The following is a 20,971-nucleotide window of genomic DNA, read 5'->3' as shown; positions in this document are numbered from 1 at the left end:
TTTAAACTGCAGTGTGAATCCAGAATTGGGCAATTTACACAGTCAAATACACAGGGGCCCTGTCTATATAAAAGCCTATTTCCAATTTGATGTATCTGTACTTTGTTATGCAGTGTCTTAGGAAAGAATTTTGCATATTATACTTAAAATTGCAGCACTTTGTAAACTAAAAATGTTCAGCAGTCAGAGTGGTGGGGTACTTTACCTTTTTTGAATTTTTATTTGATGTTTACAAAATTTTTAATATTTTATTTTGCAATAGCTTTACACAAAAAATGTTGCCAGATAGTACAAAGAATTTCCTTGTACCCTGGACCCAGTTTCCCCAAATATTTAAAAGAGATTCTACAATTTAAGTGATTTTTTTCCCCAGCTGTTTCAGTATATTCAGGATCAACAGATTTTTGCAATAAAGATTTAATATTAATCTCAGCATAGCATCAGCATTATTCAAAACTCAGCTGGCAATGTTATCTTTCAGCCATCTTAGTTTTATTCAGTAGAGTCTTAATCAAGTGAGCCCCAAGAAAAGCATGTAGGACATTAGTTTTTTTTTTGTTTTTTGTTTTTTTTGAGAGAGAGAGAGCGAGAGTTCTCACTTTTTATTTTGAAGTATTAAACCTATGGAAAAGTTTAAAGAATAGTGTAATGAACACTCATATCCCTTCCCATAGATTTACCAATTGTTAACATTTTTTTACTGACCTCTTTGAAAATGAATTGCAGATATTATGACACTTCACCCCTATGTATTCAACAGTGTATCTCCAAAGAACAAAAACGTTCTCCTAGAATTTTCCTAATCAACCACAATGCTATTATTCTATTAAGAAATTTAACCTTCATATATTTTCATCTTATAATGCACAGTCCATATTCAAATTTCTCCACTCATTTGTTATAGCTGATTTTTTTTTAAAAAAAATCCAGGTTCCATTAAGAATTATGTATTGCATTTGGCTGTTGTATCCTTTAATTTAGAAGGTCCCGGCCTTATTTTGTCTTTAAGACATGGATGTTTTTGAAGAATCCAGGCTAGTTGTCTTGTAGAGTGTCCCACAATGTGGGTGTCATTATTCATTTTTAATAAAGCACTTCTGATATTCCTGATGAACTCACTCTCAGTCCATGTAGATGGGAGATTTCTTTCCAGACTGTTATTTCTTTTCATTACTGTTAAGCTCACTTTTAGAGTTGTGTTAGGTTTGGAGCAGATGAAATTATTTATCAGTAGGAACCAATGCAACCAACTGTCACCTCCTTAGAGTGAAAACTTCTGTATACCTAAGCTGCAGGAGCCCACTCGCTCCCCTCTACCCACTAATACCCAGCTCTCCTGTGGTCCTGTTTTGATTTTTATTTGTGTATGTATATATGGGTTGCTTTTCCCCGCTAGAATTCAAGCTATTTGTCTTGCTTGCTCCTGGTTTCCCAGTGCCTAGAAGAGCGCTCAATCTGTTTGAACCTGTTTGGAAATGCGTTAGGGTAAGTATTTTGAATTACCATCTCCAGAAAGTTGATTTTTTGCCTTTGCTTACAGGTGTAGGCCCTGCTTCTGTCATGGTTGGGAATCTGGTTGCTGGAAAACGCATAGCACAAGCTGCAGGAAGGGATCTTGGGCAAATTGAAGAAAATGATTTAGTGAGGAAGGTAAGTGTTCGAGAAGTGTTGATTTTTACAAGCAAGTCAAAGACAGAACTTAAACTTCAGGTAACAGATGTGAGATATGTTATCCAACTTTTAAAAAGTTGTTAACTCCGATACTTTTTTCTGCTTTATGACTTTAGCACCAGTTTCTAGCAGAGATTTTACAGTGGCGAGCCCAGGCAACTCCTGACCATGTACTCTTCATGCTGTTAAATGCAAAGGTATGAAAAATTCAGTTTATTTCAAATCCGTTGAATATTGCAGGAGTATCTTAGGCACTGTTGACCTTTCTCTTATCAGAAAATTTCTGCTGCCAACTCTGAGGAAGGAGTTACTGCTTTCTCCTTGTTATGACATTTGAGGATAAATTGTGCAATCACTTCAAGGTTGAAATGAGAGCTCTTACAGTGCTGTTTAATACTGTCTCTTCTTATGTTACAATCCAGTCATCTTTATTCAATTCTGATAAGAACAGTGGGGCCAACAATAAAATTACATAGATCTACAGATGTATAGAATGCATTGTCATATGATTTTTTTTTTTTACCTAGTTTGACTTAATTCTTTGATTTCTGCCAGAAAGAAAGTAACTTTAGGTCAACATTTTAAGAACCAAAGTTATTTTTGGTACAAACTTAAATGATTTATTACTTAACAGATAAAAAGCAAATTGAAAACTCTTGAAGAGTACATTCAACTATTGCTTTCTAATGATGGTTCAGCATATTTTTTAAGTTATACATTCTGTGGGAGTCTGCTGAGATCTGTTTTCATGGCTGAGTCAAAAGCTAAAAGTACTGTGACAATAGCATGTAACAGTATTTCTCACCAGCAAGGGTAAGACTGCAGAGCCTATTGGAATTTCTTAGGGAAGACCTAAATTGCCCCCATCTGCGCCAGCACCCCTAGATTCTAATATATTTTATGCACACATACACCTTTGAGAATTTATGCAGTGATGGAACTTAGTGAGAGGAATATGCTGGGCATCTTAGTGAGAAGTCATTAAAAACCTTGAGAACTATGGCTATATTGTAGAAAACTTTGGGACTTCCTTGCTCCATCTCTGAATTCATTAGGGTCCTTCCGTTTTAGTAAGAAGATGTCAGTCCAGCTTTCTTTCCATTCCACTTCCAAGCTTGGCTCTAGTCAAAGTTATAGCCCTGTAAAATCTCTACCCCAGATATTTGTTAGTGAGTATAAGTTTAAAATTTCCTTCTTGGTTAGAGAAGTAATGTATATGGATGACTAAAGGATATGTAGTCTGTTTATTCTTCTGCATATTCTAACATTTTACCTTGGTTTAGGCCAGATCACCAGAAATCTTAGTAACCATGTAACATTGTTCCCTCATGCCCAGAAAATTGTTTTTACTGAAGTTTAGTTGGTTGCTATACCATGGATCAAAAAAGAATATTATAAGAAATGGCCTTATGAAATTAGCCTGACTTTAACCAAAGAAATATTCATTTTAGTGTTATAATACTAATGCCCAGCAGCAGACAATTGACTAAATAAATTGGCATATAAACATGATGAAATACTATTTAGCCATTCAAAACTATGTTATATAAGAATATTTAATGACCCAGAAAATATTCATAATGTGTAAGTAGAAAAAAATAGGATATATAAAACTTCAATAATTAAAAAAAAGAAAACCTTTAATAATAATCAAGTGTTTATTGAACACCTTGTTCCGGGTGCTTTATATTTCATAGTTCATTCCAAGGTTGAGGTAACTGGGGCACAGACATGTAAAATAACTTGCTTCTGGTCACAGAGTTAGTAAGTAATAAGGCTAGGAAATTAGCTCTTTGATTTGAACCCAAAGTAGCTTCAGAGCCCACATTCTTAACTAAGGCACTACACAGCCTCTGGCAGATAGTATAATATACCATTTTTTAAAATACCACTTGAGAATTTATATATAATCCATACTCATTTTTTAAGAAAACAGAAAAATATACACTGAAATGTTAATAGTGGTTACATCTTATATTTATTTACCTATGTTTTCCAAATTTTCTATGCTGAACATGTCCTATTTTATATTACTGAAATAAAAGTTTTAAAATAATCTTCAGTAAAACTTATTTTTGTCATGAGATTTTTTGAGACCTATAGTTACAGTAATGAAGAACATGTGGTATTGCAGGACAGATAAAGAACAATTTGTCATTAAGTTGAAGGTAGGCATACCCAGTGATTCAGCATTTCCATTTCTAGATCTATACCTGACCAAGCTTATATATTTATACACCAGGAAATGTACAAGAATGAGTGTCTATCAATCAGCAGTAGAATGAATTAATTGTTCATACAACAATAAAAATAAATGAGCTATACCTAGGCATAGTAGCACAGATGACTTTTAATGTTGAGAGAAAGCAACAAAGCACAAAAGACTTTACAGTACAATTCCATTTCTGTAAAATTCAAAAATGTCATGAGTGATAAAAATAAAAAGAAATCAGCAAGTAACGTTAAAAGGTCAAGAAAGTGGTTCTCTTTGGAGGGAAAGAGAAGGCTGGTCTGAGGAGACTCACATAGGTGCTTTTGAGCTGCTGGCAGTGATCTTTTTCATGTCATGCTGGTTCTTATACAGATACTTGCTTTATAATATTTTATTAAGTTATAGATTCATATTTTATGTATTTCCCCATTAACTGGAAATTTTTAAACGGGAACAGGGATTCAGAAGGCCCAGCTCAGTGAAACTTGAATTGATAATAAAGATATTTATGAAGACCCACAGGAGAAATTATTCTCAGGATCAGGAATAGTTGACCATTTTCTAATCTGCTAATCTTTATTATTAGCTAGTGACTGACTCATTGTTACTGTTTTGTCTACATCTTCGCTGTTAGAACTTCGGAGACAAATTTGTGCTTCATGTCCAGCAAATGCACATGACCACATGGCCAGCATTTATTATCCTGACCTCACTCCTGCCCTCAGCCTGCTTTATTTCCCCTATTTTCTTTTTGTTCTTATTTCCTCATTTAACTAAAAATTTGCTGTCTATTTTTAAAGCTATCTTAACAAGAATGACTATGTTGATTTAAGTTAATGTTGATATTCCCTAAGTACTTTTAGACATTGAGAAAGAAAAGGAATATCATATACATCTTTTAACACTAGAGGGAATTTTTATGGAAATTGATAACTAGCTAAAAATAGTCTATCAAGGCACAAGCCGTTTAGGTATTATGTCAAATGGGCTATACTTGTTACTGTTTTATTTTATTAATGAGCTTTGACCCACTATACTTCCTTCTGTTTAAAGGGTACTACTGTGTGCACAGCTAGCTGCCTTCAGCTTCATAAGCGAGCAGAGAGGATTGCATCAGTTCTTGGTGATAAGGGACATCTAAATGCAGGAGACAATGTAGTATTGCTCTATCCACCTGGTAAGTGTTGGTAGACTTCATTACTAGACTGCAAACTATAAGGACAGGAATACAGGGCCACCATATATGACCATGTAGGCTGTGCACTTCTCAACTCGGGGAGTACCATGCACATGGGTTGAGGTGTGAACCAGGCTCACCCCCAGAGTCGTGCAGCACAATGGCTTGGCTGGGACTGTGTCTGTTGTATTTACTCTTGCATTTCCACTATCTAGCATAGTGCCTGGCACTAGGGTGAATCTCGAATGAATAAAGACTTCCTGACTTTTGGAAACTCTCAAAAGAGATGCTTTGTTTCTAGGAGTGTTCAGGAATGGGGCCATTTCACCCAGTTTCCAAAAGAATGTTGTACGTGCACTCTTTTGACTTTATACTCTTCATATCATGATTGATGTTTAGTATTCCTCAATTATTGCTGCTTTCATCTTCCATGCTTTAACAACTTTTTTTTTTTTTTAGTAAGAGGAACTCAGAATCATTTGATGATAGTTTGGTATAAATATTCAAATTTTTAGATGAAATATTTGAGTTGTCCCTTTCTTTGTTCTTCTGCCACCTAACCCACTTATACATCCAGCCTTCTTTGGTCTTTTATCCCCCTTAATTCATTTTTCTCTGTGATTTCTATGCTATTTACATTAATTCTCAGATTTCTTGGAAGGTCATTTGGTAAAGGAATTTTTTCCTATGGGGTTCCTATGAGATTGCCTTCCATCTACCAATTAATAACATGGTGATGGAGCAGAACAAATACTGAGGAGACCATCCTCCAAGTTCCAGTATTGTATGGTCTTCTCGACATCCAGTCATGCTTTATCTTCTGAAATCTTGCACGCACTGATGGAGTGAGATCTCACAAGTCTAAGTGCTCCTCATTTAGCGGTCTTATAAATATTTAGAGAAATCTCAGGTGTTCCTCATCTCTCTTTTCCCCATTCTTTTATCTCCCAAGTTCATCCCTAATTTCTGCAGTTATTTCTCCTGATATCAAGTAGTGATATGAAAATACCTTTGTCAGGTATCTTTCAGGAGTTTTCTTCTGACTTCTTTTCTTGTTATTCTTGGCTTCTCTATATTTTTAGGTTATTTTGTATGCTTCTTCCTTTGCTTTATATTTTTAATTTAAAAAATTTCTTCTGCTAGTGTCTCTGTTGAATTATGATCTACATCACCTATCCGGCACATGATTTAATAAACTCATTTTGGAATAAGATCTGCCTTATAGTTTCTCAGTGATACTAGGGAGCTAAGTTACTCTGTCTTGCAGGCATCGAGTTAATTGCTGCGTTCTATGGCTGCCTGTATGCGGGGTGCATACCTGTGACTGTCCGACCTCCTCATGCTCAGAACCTTGCTGCCACGTTGCCCACTGTCCGCATGATTGTTGATGTAGGTACCAAGTATACCTTGCCCTTTCCTCCTCTCACAAACTGAGGATCCATACTAAGTGCCAGTTCTGTTGAGTCAGGAAATCAAATCTCTCCCATGAGAATTATCTCTTTTTCCTTAATGTGACCAAAGTGACCAGCACTATTCAGTGAAGAATGTGGGAAAGTGGTTATTGGCAAGGTATAGAATTGTGTACATTTATCATGAGCATTAAAGAAGTGAAGCTATCATTAGTTAATTCTCCATAAAACTTGTTTTTCCCCCTCTTTTAAATAAATGTTCTAATATTTTTTCTACACAATAACTAAGGTCATTTTATGTGTCAAACTGAATTCTCCCCAGTTGTCAGGTCACTTTTATTTTTGTTAATTTTATAAATTCAGTATATATACTATTTGGTATAGTATTAAAAAGTGTCCAGATCTTGCACTGGAGGTGATAGAAGTTTCTAAAGGATGTGAGAATTGAAGAAAATAAGATAAATCTTTATTGTATCATATCCTAATGTATTTTAAAGCAAAGAATTACAAAATTCCAGCTTACGTAACATTTGTTCTTTTAACTGGAGCCTGGACCGTAAAAGGCATGTTTTCCATAGATGATTTTATTACAGAGTTCAGTTCACCAAAATGCCCTTGTCATATCCTGCAAGGTCAGCCAGAGCAGCAGGGACAGAATTTTCCTTCCATTGACACAGTTTGTATGGAAAGTTGGTCACTTTGCACTTCCATGTGCAGGTGAGCAAGAAAAGTTAATTTTTGTGAGATCACAGAGTTCCTCAAGTTCAGGATATGTTCTATATCTAGTTAGTTTCACTGTTCTCTATACCGTTGCAAACACTAACTCCTTCAGAGATGACCATCTGACTCCTCTTATCCCCTGAGCACTATAAAGTCCATATTTTTATTTTATTATGGTCTTAATGAAACCAAAAGGTTGTGGGATCCATACTGAGTTAAATCACAACTATGGAATATTTGAGAATCACAGTTGTAAACAAAACCCGTATTGTAAATAAGCCCATCATTCTGAGGTGATTAAGTTTCACCAAAGGGCATTACCACAAGGACAAATGTAAGAGGAAACACCTCCATTGTCCTGTGTGTGTTCTTTGAAAAGCTGATACTGTCCTGTCTGATATGCTGTGCAAACTTTGGAATAAGATCTGTCTTACAGATTGCTTTTGGCAGCAGCCAGAGCCTATGAGGCTACATGGGGACTAAGCCTCTTGGTGCTTATTTCTGTTCATTTGTTTTCTAGGTCAGCAAAGCAGCCTGCATTCTTACCACACAGACCCTAATGAGGTTACTGAGGTCCCGAGAGGCAGCAACAGCTGTGGATGTGAAAACCTGGCCAACCATTATTGACACAGGTAAAGGGGAGATTTCTCCAGAACTGTTGAAGGAACATTTACTCCCTAGAAGTTCCGAGATTCTCATGCCAAAGATGTTTACATGGCTTTTATGTCACAACACATTCCCTTTGCTAAGACAGAGGCAAACTTAATACCCAGTCAGCTTGCATTACCAAAAGACTGGATACTGTAACAGCCAGGTCCACAGAAGCAGATGATAGTATGGTTATGACTCTAAAAACAAAAAGTGTCTTGCTCTTACTCTTGGCATCATTAAACGGTGGTTAGGTTTTTATGCTGAATATCACCATATACATGTAAGGCCATATAAAATATTATGAAGATCTGATATAGTCTAGATCTAGATATGATATAGTCCAAACAGTAATGAACAAGGAATCAGAAGATCTGGTTCTAGTTCGAGCTTCAGGAGTTCTCTGTATAACCTTGTCTGAGATTACCCTTTCCTAAAATACTACTTACCCTTGCTTGACTCACATATTTATTGAGGATATTAAATGCAATATAATATGAAAGTACTTAGAAAACCATAAAGTGCGTGAATTTTAGGTGGTATTCCTAATAAAGAAGGGCGTAAGAGACGGCTGCCTGGAGAATGGTGGAATAGGGGAGTGCGAGTTGTGGAGTCATGCAGACAGGGTTTAAATCCTGATACTCTCTTCCTCTCTGAGTACCCTACCAGCCTGGTCAAAACTACCTACAAAATGTGTTGTAAAGCATGTCACACATGATCTTAACATCTTTAATTCAGCCCTTTGCGTGCGCCAGTCATCTAGCTTGTATTACCTAATTTTATCCTTATACCAACCCTTTTAGATTGGTGCTATTTTCATCCTCGTTTTACAGATAAGAAAACTGAGGTTAAGTAAGTAGTAGCACTGAGATTCAAACCCAGTCAGTTTGGCTCCATTCCTAGACTCTTAACCATTAATTAATTTCCTCCTTAACCTATTATCAGTTAAGTGCCACATAGTGTCCACCTCAGGAACATTTACATGGGTTTAAATGCAGGGATGAGATGTATTTGTGGTTATTATGTGCCAGATGCTGATCTAGATTTTTTTTGTACTTGTCACTTAAGGACATAAGCGTAGTCATACATAATACATAACACAAATGGATTGTGTTGGTGTTAATGATGCAGATCGATCTAATATAGTTATTGGACTCAATCACATTTCAGGAAGACCTGAAATAAGAACTGTGATATAGATACTAAGAGGCTTTCTTTAGGCACATGAGTGACCTTATCCTTTACGGAGGTAGGTTGAAAGTGCTAAAGTCTGATTTGACCAGAATTGAGCACCCAATGATGCAGAGATTTAAAAGTCAAAGTCAGAATTGTTTCTTGATCCAGAAAGTCAAAGGAACCATTGAAGAGCCATGGTTGGGGCCAGAGACATCCTTGACATTTTTGGTTTTGACATACTTAAAAAGCAAATTTAGGAGGAAGGAATAGGTATATAAATAAATGAGCAAAGGAAAATAATTCCTAATTCTAAATTATCATTCTTAAAAATCTGCCATGTTAACTTGGAGAAAGAACAGCTTTTAAACCAGTCCATGATCGAGAACTCACACAGTGCTTTGTACCCTAACATTAAAAATAAAAAATAAATAAAAAGAAAACAGTCCATGATTAATATAACCTATAATAAAACTGTAAATAATCAACTTTAACTTGAAACCAGCAAAACAGCAACAACTAAAGCTTTTTGTTTTCAAATTACTTTATGTGAATTAACTTCCCAACAATTCTATGAGGGTAGGTATTATTACCATTTTAGGAGAAGGAAACAGACACAAAGAGGTTAAGTAACTTCAAGGTCACATTGCTGGAAAATGGCAGAGCTGGGATTTGAACACCAGCAGTCTGCTTTCTTAGTCCATGTTTTCAACTACTGTATTACAGTACCCCTCACTAACCTTATAGTAAATACATTTGCCTGATGTAGATTTGCTTGTTTATACTGTCTAGCAGTGTCCTCAACCCCAGCCTGCCTCTAGGAGTGACACATTTGAGCTGCTTGGTTAAATACAAGAAGCCTAAGCTTTGTCAAATCCCAGAAACTAAATTAGGCCATAGCAAGTCCACAGAAAACCAGCTGAAGAGCAATGATTTTTATGTTCTCATATCTCATTGACATCAGGATTTTTCTTTTCCTTGCAGATGACTTACCCAGGAAAAGGTTACCTCAGCTGTATAAACCACCCACTCCTGAGATGTTGGCGTATCTTGATTTTAGTGTCTCTACAACTGGCATGCTTACAGGAGTGAAGGTAGAGTAGTCGGGTAATATTCACTCACTGGATGCTGGTAAAATGCCGGGCCTGCAAAAAATAGAGATGACCACTGCCCTAAGGACTTTAAATGTAGAGGCCAACTGGTTATACCAGAGACCAGTAGGCGGAGGATCAAGGGTCCCTGCTATATTTAAATAAAAGCATCGGTTCTTCCGGAATAAGCTATCCCAAGGAATTTGTGTTATGCTGTGTTCTGAACCTAGCATAGAAGCTAACAGATAATAAGAGTTACAGTTAAAGCCAGTATGAAATCATACTTATATTTTATAAAACTCAATATTGACTAATGAATAGAAATTTGTTAACCATACGTTAGATTAGACTTTTTGAACCAATAAAAAATATACATTATTTTGAGGAATTTGGGGGAATTGAAACTTCTCAAATCTGTCTTGGAGCTGTTTTTCTGCCTGTGGGATGCCAGTTCCATCCTGTTCCATGTTCCTTACTTTCCAGATGTCCCACTCTGCAGTCAATGCTCTTTGTAGAGCCATCAAGCTCCAGTGTGAGTTGTATTCCTCTCGGCAGATCGCCATCTGCCTTGACCCTTACTGTGGACTTGGCTTTGCACTCTGGTGTCTCTGCAGGTAGGAATGGGAAAGCAAAGAAACAGAATGCATGGGCTTTGGGGGCTATGCCTATCTCATCCTTTCCTTTGCTCCCTTCATTTGGTAAAGTTTCAATAAAATGCTGCTGTTTCTAGAATTTGTGCACCTAATATATCTCTGATGTTCCGTTAGTTTTGTTTGTATTCCCCCCTTTTTTTTCTTTTAGTTTTATTCCTCATACAAAAGGTCAGTGATCTTATTACCTGCTCTCTGTTCCATCTTGTAATTCTCGTTTTAGAAGCAGAGCCAAGTAGAAGGATGATCCTTGGGTGAAATGTGTCATGCTTTGACAGCCAGAACACACCCTGTAGTCTTGGCAGGAAGGAATATAATGAGATGGCATGACAGCATGTGGCTGGAAAGTAGCATGTCCATCCTGGCCAGAGTATTTCTTGTGGAATAGCATAGTTCCACTCCCTCCCCTGTTCACCCAGGGAACCTTATGTCAGACCTACATTTTCACTTCCTAGGGGAATCTCCACGAATTCTTCACAGACATGTGCACTTAACGTCCCTCTGTGTCCTCATCTTTGTTAGGATGGGATCATCCACTGAGGGGCCCAAACTAGGAACTTGGGCATTATCTTCAACTTCTATATCTTTATGTCTCACATCCACTTAAATATCATGTCCTTCAGTTCAGTTGTTCCTAAACCTATTTATACATAGGAATCACCTAGGGGTCTTAAAAAAAAAATTAATGGACCTTTCCCAGACTTCCTAACTTAGATCTCCAAAAGTGAAACCACAATTCTAGTATATTTTAAATACAAGATTCTTGGGCTCCTGGCAATTCTGATTTATACTCAGGTTTAGGAAGGCGAGAACTCATGGCTGTAGATTATGCACATGATGTGTGACTCTGCCATTCCTTCCTTTTTATCTCGGCTGCGCTGTTGGGGTTCAAGCCCTCATCATCTCTCACCTGGACTATTGCCATCTCTGCTAACTGTCTCTCAACCTTCAGTGTCTCTCGTGTCTCCAATCCCTCCTCCATGTTGCTAGTTTTCCTCCAACGTAAAGCTGCAATGACTGCCTGCTGGGTAAAGTCTAAATCCATCATATGATAGTTAAGCCCTTTCACAGTTTGACCCCAACCCTTCTGGCCTCACTTCTTACCACTCCCCCATGCATCCTGTGCTCTAGTATTTCACACTGGGATACTACGTCTAACAACCTTAAACATACCATGTAATTTTATACCTCTACATTTGCATATGCTGTTCCCCTGCCTGGAATGCTCTTACCACCATCCCCACTTCCTCTAGCCACTGTCAAATTTCTGCTCATTCTTCCAGCCCCAGCTCAAGTGTCACCTACTCATTAAAACATCCCCAGCCCCACCTTTCCCAATATGAATGACTTACTCTTTTTTCTGTGATCTTGATATCGTCTCTTCACGTCTCAGTTTCTGTGCATACCACAGTCTGCTTTATTTTGTATTTGTTGCATCTTGTGAGTTGTATACAAACAAGGTTGATTCTTAGACCTTTATATTTAATATGATCATATGCTGTTCTTCATACTCATAAATATTTGTTGAATTTTTGCTGTTCTAAAAGTCAAGATACCTAGAATGAATTGATAATGTCAACTCTTGCTTTTCTTTATTGCAGTGTCTATTCAGGTCACCAGTCAATCTTAATTCCTCCTATGGAGTTAGAAAACAACCTTTTCCTCTGGCTCTCCACCGTCAACCAGTACAAAATAAGGGATACTTTCTGCTCCTATTCAGTAATGGAGCTCTGCACGAAAGGGCTTGGAAACCAAGTGGAAGTACTAAAGGTAAGAAGCAGCTACGACAAGTATGCAATCCTAAGAGGTTTTAAAGAAGCGAGATAGTCATGATGATATAGAGTAGGGGTTGACAGACATAGCTGCTTGTTTTTTTCTAGGCAGTCTTACGGGTGTTTGTAAACCTCAGGAAATTCATCTCTTCCACTTTCTAATGTAATGCACTCTTTCAGGGTTTAATCTGAGACTTTATGGAGAAGAAGGTAAAACTGGTAGGGAGGCTGAGTGGTAATGACTTTTTGTAAAAATGAAAGGAAACTGTGACCTCCAGCAGGATTTTCCCATTAGAAATTGCAACCTCAGAATATTAGAGATTGGAGACTGCCCTAAAGACAAGGATAACTCATTCCTTGTGTATCCAGTAATCATGTGTCTGACTGGCATGTGAGAGTCAGAAAACACCGAATAGTCTTTAATAAACAAATATGAGCGTAAGAAAGAAAAAAAAGAGACAAGAGATTTACTCTCCAGGGTGCTAGTTTTCTTTTCCTTTAAGTCCCACCTCTCCAGTTCGAAATAGGAAGAAATCTAAGGTACAGAAATGGGAAAGGATAAAAATGGACTTCTGAGGAACTTTAAGGTTTTTAGCTAAAAGAGAAAAGAAGTAGAACATGAGCACATTTACCAGCAGGTAATGACTTTCATGGAATGTCTTGGCATTTTCTGAAAACTTTTGTCTTTCCTCTGAGTGTCTGAGGTGAGAATACACAATTCCTTGGCTTTTCCTGACCCAAGAGATGGAACAATGGCCCTATCTATTCAGTTCTTTTATGATCCTGTTAACTTTAGCTCATGTGCTTGCTGTCTTCCAGACCAGAGGAATCAACCTCTCCTGCATTCGGACATGTGTGGTGGTGGCTGAGGAGCGGCCCCGCATTGCCCTCCAGCAGTCCTTCTCCAAGCTCTTCAAAGACATCGGTCTGTCCCCTCGGGCTGTCAGCACCACTTTTGGATCAAGAGTCAATGTAGCAATATGTTTACAGGTGACTGTCACGAAGTCTTGCTTAGGAACAAATGGAAGGGAAAGGTATGGTGGTCTGGAGCAGAGGCTTCGAAGCCAGGCTGCCTGGCATGAGCCCCAGTTCCACTGACTTGCTATGGGACTGTGGGGTTTTTTATTTGGACTTTGCTGTACCTCATTTTGCTCATCTATAAGATGAAGATAATAGTATAATCCTTCACAGGGTTGTGTAGAATCACTGAGTTACTAGGTGCTACACTCTTGGACCCATGTCTGGCATTTGAGCACCAATGTAGATGTTCGTTTACTCTTAGTAGTTTTATAGTCCATGACAATAACTAAAGATTTCTGAGTCTTATTTGAATCTTATTTTTATCTTACTTTCTCTCTCCTCTATATTTTTATAACAACTTTTTGCGAAGGAAGCACAAATGAACCTGTATTCTTTCCTCCAGCCAGATAGTAACTTTGCCATTTTATTCTTGGTGGGTAAATAACAGAAAAGAGACTGAAATAACAGAAAAGAACTGGGTCTGATTTTTATGGAGCTTGGAGGCTATTAAGGTAAATATAGGCATGGGTGAGAGTGAGAGTAAAAGACAGTAGCATACATGGTGGATACTTTCAGGTATTCTGTGTCCATGGTCAAGTGAATTTCAAGTAGCATCATGATGTTTTAACCTTGAAGCTCAGTCACAGGCCCTTTGCTATCATCTTGGGCCAGTGTTGGTTTCGAAAACCTGTGGATGCTGGCCTGTCTTGCCCTTGCTTCGAGTACAGAGATAAAGACCCTCCTTAGCCTGGTAACCTTTTGGTGCTGCTCTGGCCACTGTGAGAAGGCTCATGGCCCACTCTCGTGAGGGAGGAAAGGAAAGAAACATGAAGCTAAAGCCAGGACTATACCCTGTGTCATCTAGTTGAAGAGAGGGTGGTGAGTTTTCAAAATAGAGTTGGATTTTTTATGTAGATGGATAAATTATCTATTTCTCTATTTGAAAATGTGAAATATGGAAATATTATTTATTTAATGTATTGATTTACTTTTCTTTAGGGAACCTCAGGGCCTGATCCAACTACTGTATATGTAGATCTGAAATCATTAAGACATGACAGGTAAAGTAGATTTATTATGTTCATTACCTAAACGTAAAAAGTTCTGAGCCTCAAGAAAGCCAGCACTCTCCCTCATCCTTTTGTTTGTACCTTAGGGGGTAGGGGGAGAAGGAAGGAATTTATTTTCACTATTAATACCTGATAAGATTTACATTTGTAAGAAGAAAGCTATAATTCTCAGTTACTATACTGTTCTTTAATATTAAGATGTACTACTTAGTTCCTAGCTGTATACAAAGTATTTTGTAACATTTGATATAAATTAAACTAAAATGGATAGACTCTTTCCTCTGAAAGTTTAAAAATAAAAGATGGGACAGATGAGATAAATGAAGCAGAGTAGAGTTTTTACAACAGCACTTTATCAAAACCCCAGGAGTAAAAGCCTTTCTCCTAGTCAGCTTACGGGAATTACAGCTCCACCCCAAGCACCTGACCTGAGGGCTTTGGGACTGTTTCTCAGGTCCCACTGACTTTGACTCTGTGTTCACTGGTGTGCTCCTGGCACTGACCCAACCTCCACAGGTAGGACATCTCCCTAGTGCAGTGGTTCTCAGCCTGAGGAGATTTTGCCATCCAGAGGCATTTGACGTCTGTAGACATTTTTGGTGGTCACGAGAAGTGTGTTGATACTGACATCTAGTGGGTAGAGGCCTGGAATGTTGCTGAACATCCTACAATGAACAGGATAGTCCCTCACAAAAAAAATAAAAATAAAAATAAAAAATTAAAACATTATCTGACCCAAAATGTCAATAATGCTGAGTCTGAGAAACTCTGCTCTAGAGTAAGAAGAAGAGATGAATTAGAGATCTTGGGAAGGCAGTATATACCTGTAGTAGACGTGCAATCATTTTTTAAAGGATCATATATAATAAATACTGTTCTTCTGCAGGGTCCGTCTTGTGGAACGAGGTGCCCCCCAGAGTTTGCTTCTCTCAGAGTCTGGAAAGGTAATTTGTTCTGTTAAACATTAGGAAGTTGGTCTTTTTAAAGAAACCTGAAGCCATGTAATATAGTAGTATCCAGGGCAAGACTTATTGAAATCTGGAGATGATTCAACAATTTCAACTGAGCCAGTACTTTCAAATTTACATGGGTACACAGACAAGAAGAATACTCAACTTGAACTTTCCTAATTTCCAATAATTTTTTAAAAATCTAACTGGTCTGAAGTTTCTCCTCCCTTTGAAGAGCAGTAGACTGACTGGTTCCCTGGTTCATTTTTGAGGATTAATCTTATTGTACCTCCGGTCTCCACTAAGGATGATCCTGATCCTGTGAGTGCCATCTCAGTTAGCTCATGCCTTTGTGCATTCCCTTGCCTTACTAGAGGGGAGGGAGGGCAGGTAATTGCATTTCCTAGAGGTCATTAGAGTTAATCAAGTCTTTGTGTTTTCCCTTTGATTCTTAGATTTTACCTGGAGTGAAAGTGGTTATTGTTAATCCTGAGACCAAAGGGCCTGTTGGAGACTCTCACCTTGGAGAGGTGTGTATAATTTTCACCTGTATTCTCAAAAGTCAGCAGCAAAAAGCTTTAGGGTTCTTATTTTGGAAGTTACTGAAACTGGATTTAGCTTTTATTCCATTCTGAATTTGTAAGGCACAATACTGAAATGGACAGAGGGGAAGACTGAGACCAGAATGGAGAGATTTAGGCACCCAAACTAGAACTAGTCCCAGATTTGTCCACTGACATTATTTTAACTGAAAATTAAAATGGGCAGATCCTACCTCTTCCCACCTATTAAGGAGCCACAATAATTAAATGTTAAAAATTCATGCAAATTTTATGTTCTATTCCAAAATGTATCCATTTTTGTATTTGTATAAAATGTTTTTAAAGTCTTAATTTTTCTTCCCCTAAACCTTTGAGGGACACCGATGTTGTATTCCATGGCTTACTAGGAGGACTATTGTAGGTACAGAAGCCAGATGCCCTGGGCTCTGCCAGTCTTCTCAATATTGGGCAAGTTAACCTCTCTGGCCTCACTTTCCTCATCCATAGATAATAATTTCATCTACTTCACCTATGTAGTAGAATTGCATAGCAATTAAATCCATTTATACCTGTATCTGTAATGTATATGGAGCAGTGCCTGTCACATAATGAGTTCTCAATAAATACTAGTGTTATTACCATTGTGAGCTGTTGCTGTGTTTACATGGTAAATTCAGATACTTTGTAGTGTTTCCCTGAGAGCTTTATACCTTAGTTTCAGAAGCACAGAAATGATCCCATGATGCCTCTGGGGGACTCCTGAAGAGGCTGAAAAATGAGTCAGGGAGGCAGTGTAGCGTCATGGTTGAGCATGCCACACAGGCTTAGTGTGAGTCTCCTAGTTTCTGCGTTTTAGGCGAATCACTTAACTCCTTGTTTTTTTCATCTGTAAAATGGGAATAACCACAGTATGAACTATATTGTCATGTCATGTATATCAGGATTGATGGAGATAAGGCATATAAATAAAATACCTCACTGTTCAGCACATGGTAAACATTTGAAATGTCAGCTGCCTTTATTGTTGCAGTTGTGTTGTTAATATAAAACCTCAGCCTGCCTTTGGATTAAAAAACTACAGTCATCTGTCCCAAGATAATTGTATTGATACATAGTTCCTGTTCCTAGTGAAATGTGACTGATGCCCTTTTCTTGTTGTAGATTTGGGTAAACAGTCCCCATACAGCCAGTGGCTATTACACCATCTACGATAGTGAGACTCTTCAAGCTGATCATTTCAACACTCGCCTCAGTTTTGGGGATGCTGCTCAGACACTCTGGGCTCGAACAGGATACCTCGGTTTTGTCCGCCGGACTGAGCTCACAGCAGCTACTGGAGGTATTTCCCACACCAACTCTTCCCCTTTGTCCTGCTTTGCATTTCACACAGTAGTGCTGGCTGTCCTTCCTCAGCCTGCCTTTGGGTTATGGAGTGTGTGTGTTTAATTACTCCCTCTTACAACCCTTGAACCCATATTCATATTCATTTAAAATAAAACTTTGCACCTGAAAAGCACCTAGAAGGTAAGCAGCCATGGCACCAGGTCAGCACTCCTGAACTGTGGATTAGCACAGCTACAGTCATAGGGATTTGCCTGATAAGCAGTGAATGCCCATGGCAGTACACAGAGCCCTGAACAAGCTCCTGACCAGGTATTTCATAGCTCTTGCAGCTCTTCTTCTCCCATGTACCATTTTGGGAGCAGGAGGAACAGCCCTAATCCCAGTGAGGGGAAATCAATGTGGAAGTGCCATCTTGTTGAAGTGCTCCTCTGTCCCTTTGGAGTCTCGTGTTGGGTTCCAGACTGCTTGGAGAGGCTCTGGTGTGAGCAGTTGCTCCAGTCATCCTCTGCCCAATTGACTGTCATGGCTTCACTGCTCTCTGCCTTTAACCTGTCTTCCTGGTGGCATGAATAGCTATTTAAAAATACCCAACTTAACTGTATCATGTACTTCAAGAACCAATACAAATAACTCACTGGACTTGACAGGCCTAAATTGAGCCTTGGCTCCTTGTATTTTCTATACCAACCAGTGTCCTAGTTTCTCCATAATTCATGGGGACACAGGATAATATTCTGGAGAAGAGGGAGGTATCCCTTGCCAGGTACCCTGGTTTTGAAGCCTACCTTTGCCATTTGCTGTGTGACCTTGAGCAATCACTGAACCTCTTGGTTTCTTACCAAGAAGTCAGGAGTGACAATGTATCCTGCCTTGTGGAAATGGTGTGAGATTAAATGACATGATGCATTTAGATGCCTAGAACAGTGCCTGGCATATAGAAAGCACTCACTAGTCATTAACTTCTGTGTTTCTGTTGTTGTTTTGTTATTACCATCTTTATGGGCTCTTCCTGTTATGGGAACTCTGCTGTACCTCCTCCTCCTCTCTCCCACAGGTTCTAGAACTTTGTTTTGCTGAATTTTTCAGAAATCTACCTTTTCCCGAAAATACTATATTCAGCGGACCTAGCAAAGTCATCTCTCTTCAAAATGTTTTATCTATATAGACATAAACCATGTAGCCTTATGTATACAGTATGTGCATAAAATCTTTTTTTTAAAATGAGATTTCTACAAGGTCCTAGACAAATTACAACCCTATGAATAATCAGAACTACTCTCTTTATATTCTGTAATCCCACTCGTTATACCTGGACTTCTTAAAGATGTCTAGACACAATGATACATGTTCATTTCTTCTCCATCTCAGATCCTCTCTCTCCTCCCTGCAAACCTCCTCCAGCCATCATCTGGCTAATTCCTCCTGACCCTTAAAATCTCAGCCTGGCTTCAGCTTTTCCAGGCCTCCCCTGAACCCTTGAGCAGAGCTCAAGGTGTGTCTTCTGCTCCCCTCCTACCTCATGCATGTGCCTATCACTGGGCTTACCATGTTACAGTACACACCTGTTTGTTTGTCTGTTTCCCCCACTAGACAGTAAGTATCCAGAGCAAGAATTGTGTTTTGTTATCTTTGTCTCCTCAGAACCTGTCACAATTCCTGGCACACAGTAGTAACAGTTGTCATCATAAACAATAATAATGATAATAGCTAATTTTTAGTACTTATGAGGCATCATAAACTACCTTACATGGATTATCTCATTTAATCTTCATAGCAGTAATTATCTTGTCTCACAGAGGGGAAAGCAGGACTCAGAGATTTAACTGGTTTGCCCAAAGTTACACAGTTGGTGAGTGATGGAGCCAGGTGATGGGGCTGGCAGTTCGAACCCTGTGCTCTTAACTCCAACACTATATTGCACTCAATATGTGTCTGATGAACCACATTTCTCTTTTCTTTCTGTCAGAACGTCATGATGCATTATATGTGGTGGGAGCTCTGGACGAAACGCTGGAGCTAAGAGGATTACGATACCACCCAATCGACATTGAGACCTCGGTGGCGCGGATTCACAGGAGCATTGCTGAATGGTAAATCCCCCCTACAGAACAGGCCTCCCACCTCAGTTGTAGTATCAAGTAAAATTAATCTGAGTAGTCAGCTGTCTGCACCAGATACCACCTACAGACATAGAGCTCCAAGGGGACTAAGAAAGTAAACAGACTGATTCTTGTCCTGGTGTGCAATCTGCTATGGCAGATGAGGCCATGGAGATACTGAGACAGGCTCTAAGGGACCACTGTGGAGCTAAATCCTTCTTAATGATAGAGTCTTACCCTTAGAAGGGATTTAACTGATGATCTGCCTCTGGAAAGTCTGTGTAGTACAGTGGAAAAGAACCATGACTTCAAGGTCAAAAAACCCAACTTAAGGGTCTAGCTCTTCCATGTAGGCTGCTTCCTTCATCTTTAAAATACTTTCTCTGTCATTTCTTGACTATTGGAAAAATCAAATGAGAATGTGCTTATAAATTGTAATAGTAAGCATACAAAAAGGATTATTTTATCTCATCCAGTTTCCCTCCCAGTGCAGGAAATTCCCCTATATTATCCCAGATAAAGGATCATCCAACCTCACATTGACTTAAAATTTCTTAAAATTGAAACTGTAATTTTTGCCTATTGGCTTTCATTCTAGATTCTCGACAATACAGAATTCATCCAGTTTCTTTTCTATATATTTGTTACTGTGTCTTTACTCATTTTTTGTTTATTTGTTTTCCCCCTTGTTAAATAGATACAGTTCTTATAATGGTTGCTTATGCTTTCCAGATGCTTCTCTGTCTAAAAATATTCTCACTTTGGTCAGAGTCTCTCCCCAGACATAACAATGCCCATGAGATATAAGAACAATGCAGAGAAGCTGGGTACCATGGTTACCCTCTAATTTTAGATATTTGACTTCTAACGCAACCAAATATTATATTTTTTAATGATGTTGAGTTCTATTTGTTAAAGCAGTTTAACACTGTGTATCACAAGTCAAGTCATAACCTCTAACCCAGCAATCCCCTCTCCGAATAAGATGACTTTCTACCTTATGGAACTTTTATGACATAATAAGAGAGACACTTGTGTGGGCACGCAGTTCAGATGAAGCCAGGCCAACCCCCTTCCTGTTGGGTAGAAGAGTATTATCTTAGTCGAAGCTCTTATGCTGCAAATAAAGATGCTCTTTTCAAAACACCATGCAAAAGAGAGTTAATGCAAGGAATAACTGGCTATCTCAGAATTTCCTAGAAGTCTCCAACTATCTCCAGCAAGGTAGAAAAAAGGCCATTGGGAACCATTATCTTCTTACTCTCTAGAGCCATGTGGTCATCCACTTCATTCTTTCTTTTCTCCCTGAAGAGCCAGTCTCTATGCTTCTCTGCATACCTGGCTACCCCAGAATTTTGAAGTTTACATGTCCTTAGTTCAAGTGATCAGATAACAACTTTCAATCCCACTTCCAAACCCAGAA

At 38.5% G+C, this 20,971-nt stretch overlaps 1 protein-coding gene and 1 long non-coding RNA gene across 4 annotated transcripts in view; one reads left to right on the top strand and one right to left on the bottom strand.

Annotated features, from left to right (window-relative positions):
- The window catches only part of DIP2B (disco interacting protein 2 homolog B), a 179,977-nt gene that overhangs the window by 158,276 nt on the left and 730 nt on the right, over positions 1-20,971 (top strand). For all 3 annotated transcript variants that reach the window (XM_016151835.2, XM_036236235.1, XM_036236234.1), the window contains 14 exons: positions 1,541-1,650; positions 1,788-1,868; positions 4,937-5,060; positions 6,328-6,449; positions 7,710-7,821; positions 9,995-10,104; positions 10,585-10,715; positions 12,353-12,521; positions 13,343-13,513; positions 14,543-14,604; positions 15,500-15,557; positions 16,019-16,093; positions 17,267-17,444; positions 19,416-19,539. In XM_016151835.2, the coding sequence (XP_016007321.1) occupies positions 1,541-1,650; positions 1,788-1,868; positions 4,937-5,060; positions 6,328-6,449; positions 7,710-7,821; positions 9,995-10,104; positions 10,585-10,715; positions 12,353-12,521; positions 13,343-13,513; positions 14,543-14,604; positions 15,500-15,557; positions 16,019-16,093; positions 17,267-17,444; positions 19,416-19,539 (1,627 nt within the window). The remainder of the gene's footprint in view (positions 1-1,540; positions 1,651-1,787; positions 1,869-4,936; positions 5,061-6,327; positions 6,450-7,709; positions 7,822-9,994; positions 10,105-10,584; positions 10,716-12,352; positions 12,522-13,342; positions 13,514-14,542; positions 14,605-15,499; positions 15,558-16,018; positions 16,094-17,266; positions 17,445-19,415; positions 19,540-20,971) is intronic.
- LOC118613634 lies at positions 7,707-12,337 on the bottom strand. Its single transcript, XR_004955591.1, has 2 exons — positions 12,104-12,337; positions 7,707-11,048 (listed from the first exon to the last, which is right to left on the bottom strand). It is a non-coding gene; the product is annotated as an uncharacterized LOC118613634 (long non-coding RNA).

This window comes from Rousettus aegyptiacus, unplaced genomic scaffold, assembly GCF_014176215.1.
Source record: "Rousettus aegyptiacus isolate mRouAeg1 unplaced genomic scaffold, mRouAeg1.p scaffold_m13_p_2, whole genome shotgun sequence".
NCBI lineage: Eukaryota > Metazoa > Chordata > Mammalia > Chiroptera > Pteropodidae > Rousettus > Rousettus aegyptiacus.
Note: the sequence above shows the minus strand (reverse complement) of the source record. Positions and strands in the feature narration are given on the sequence as shown.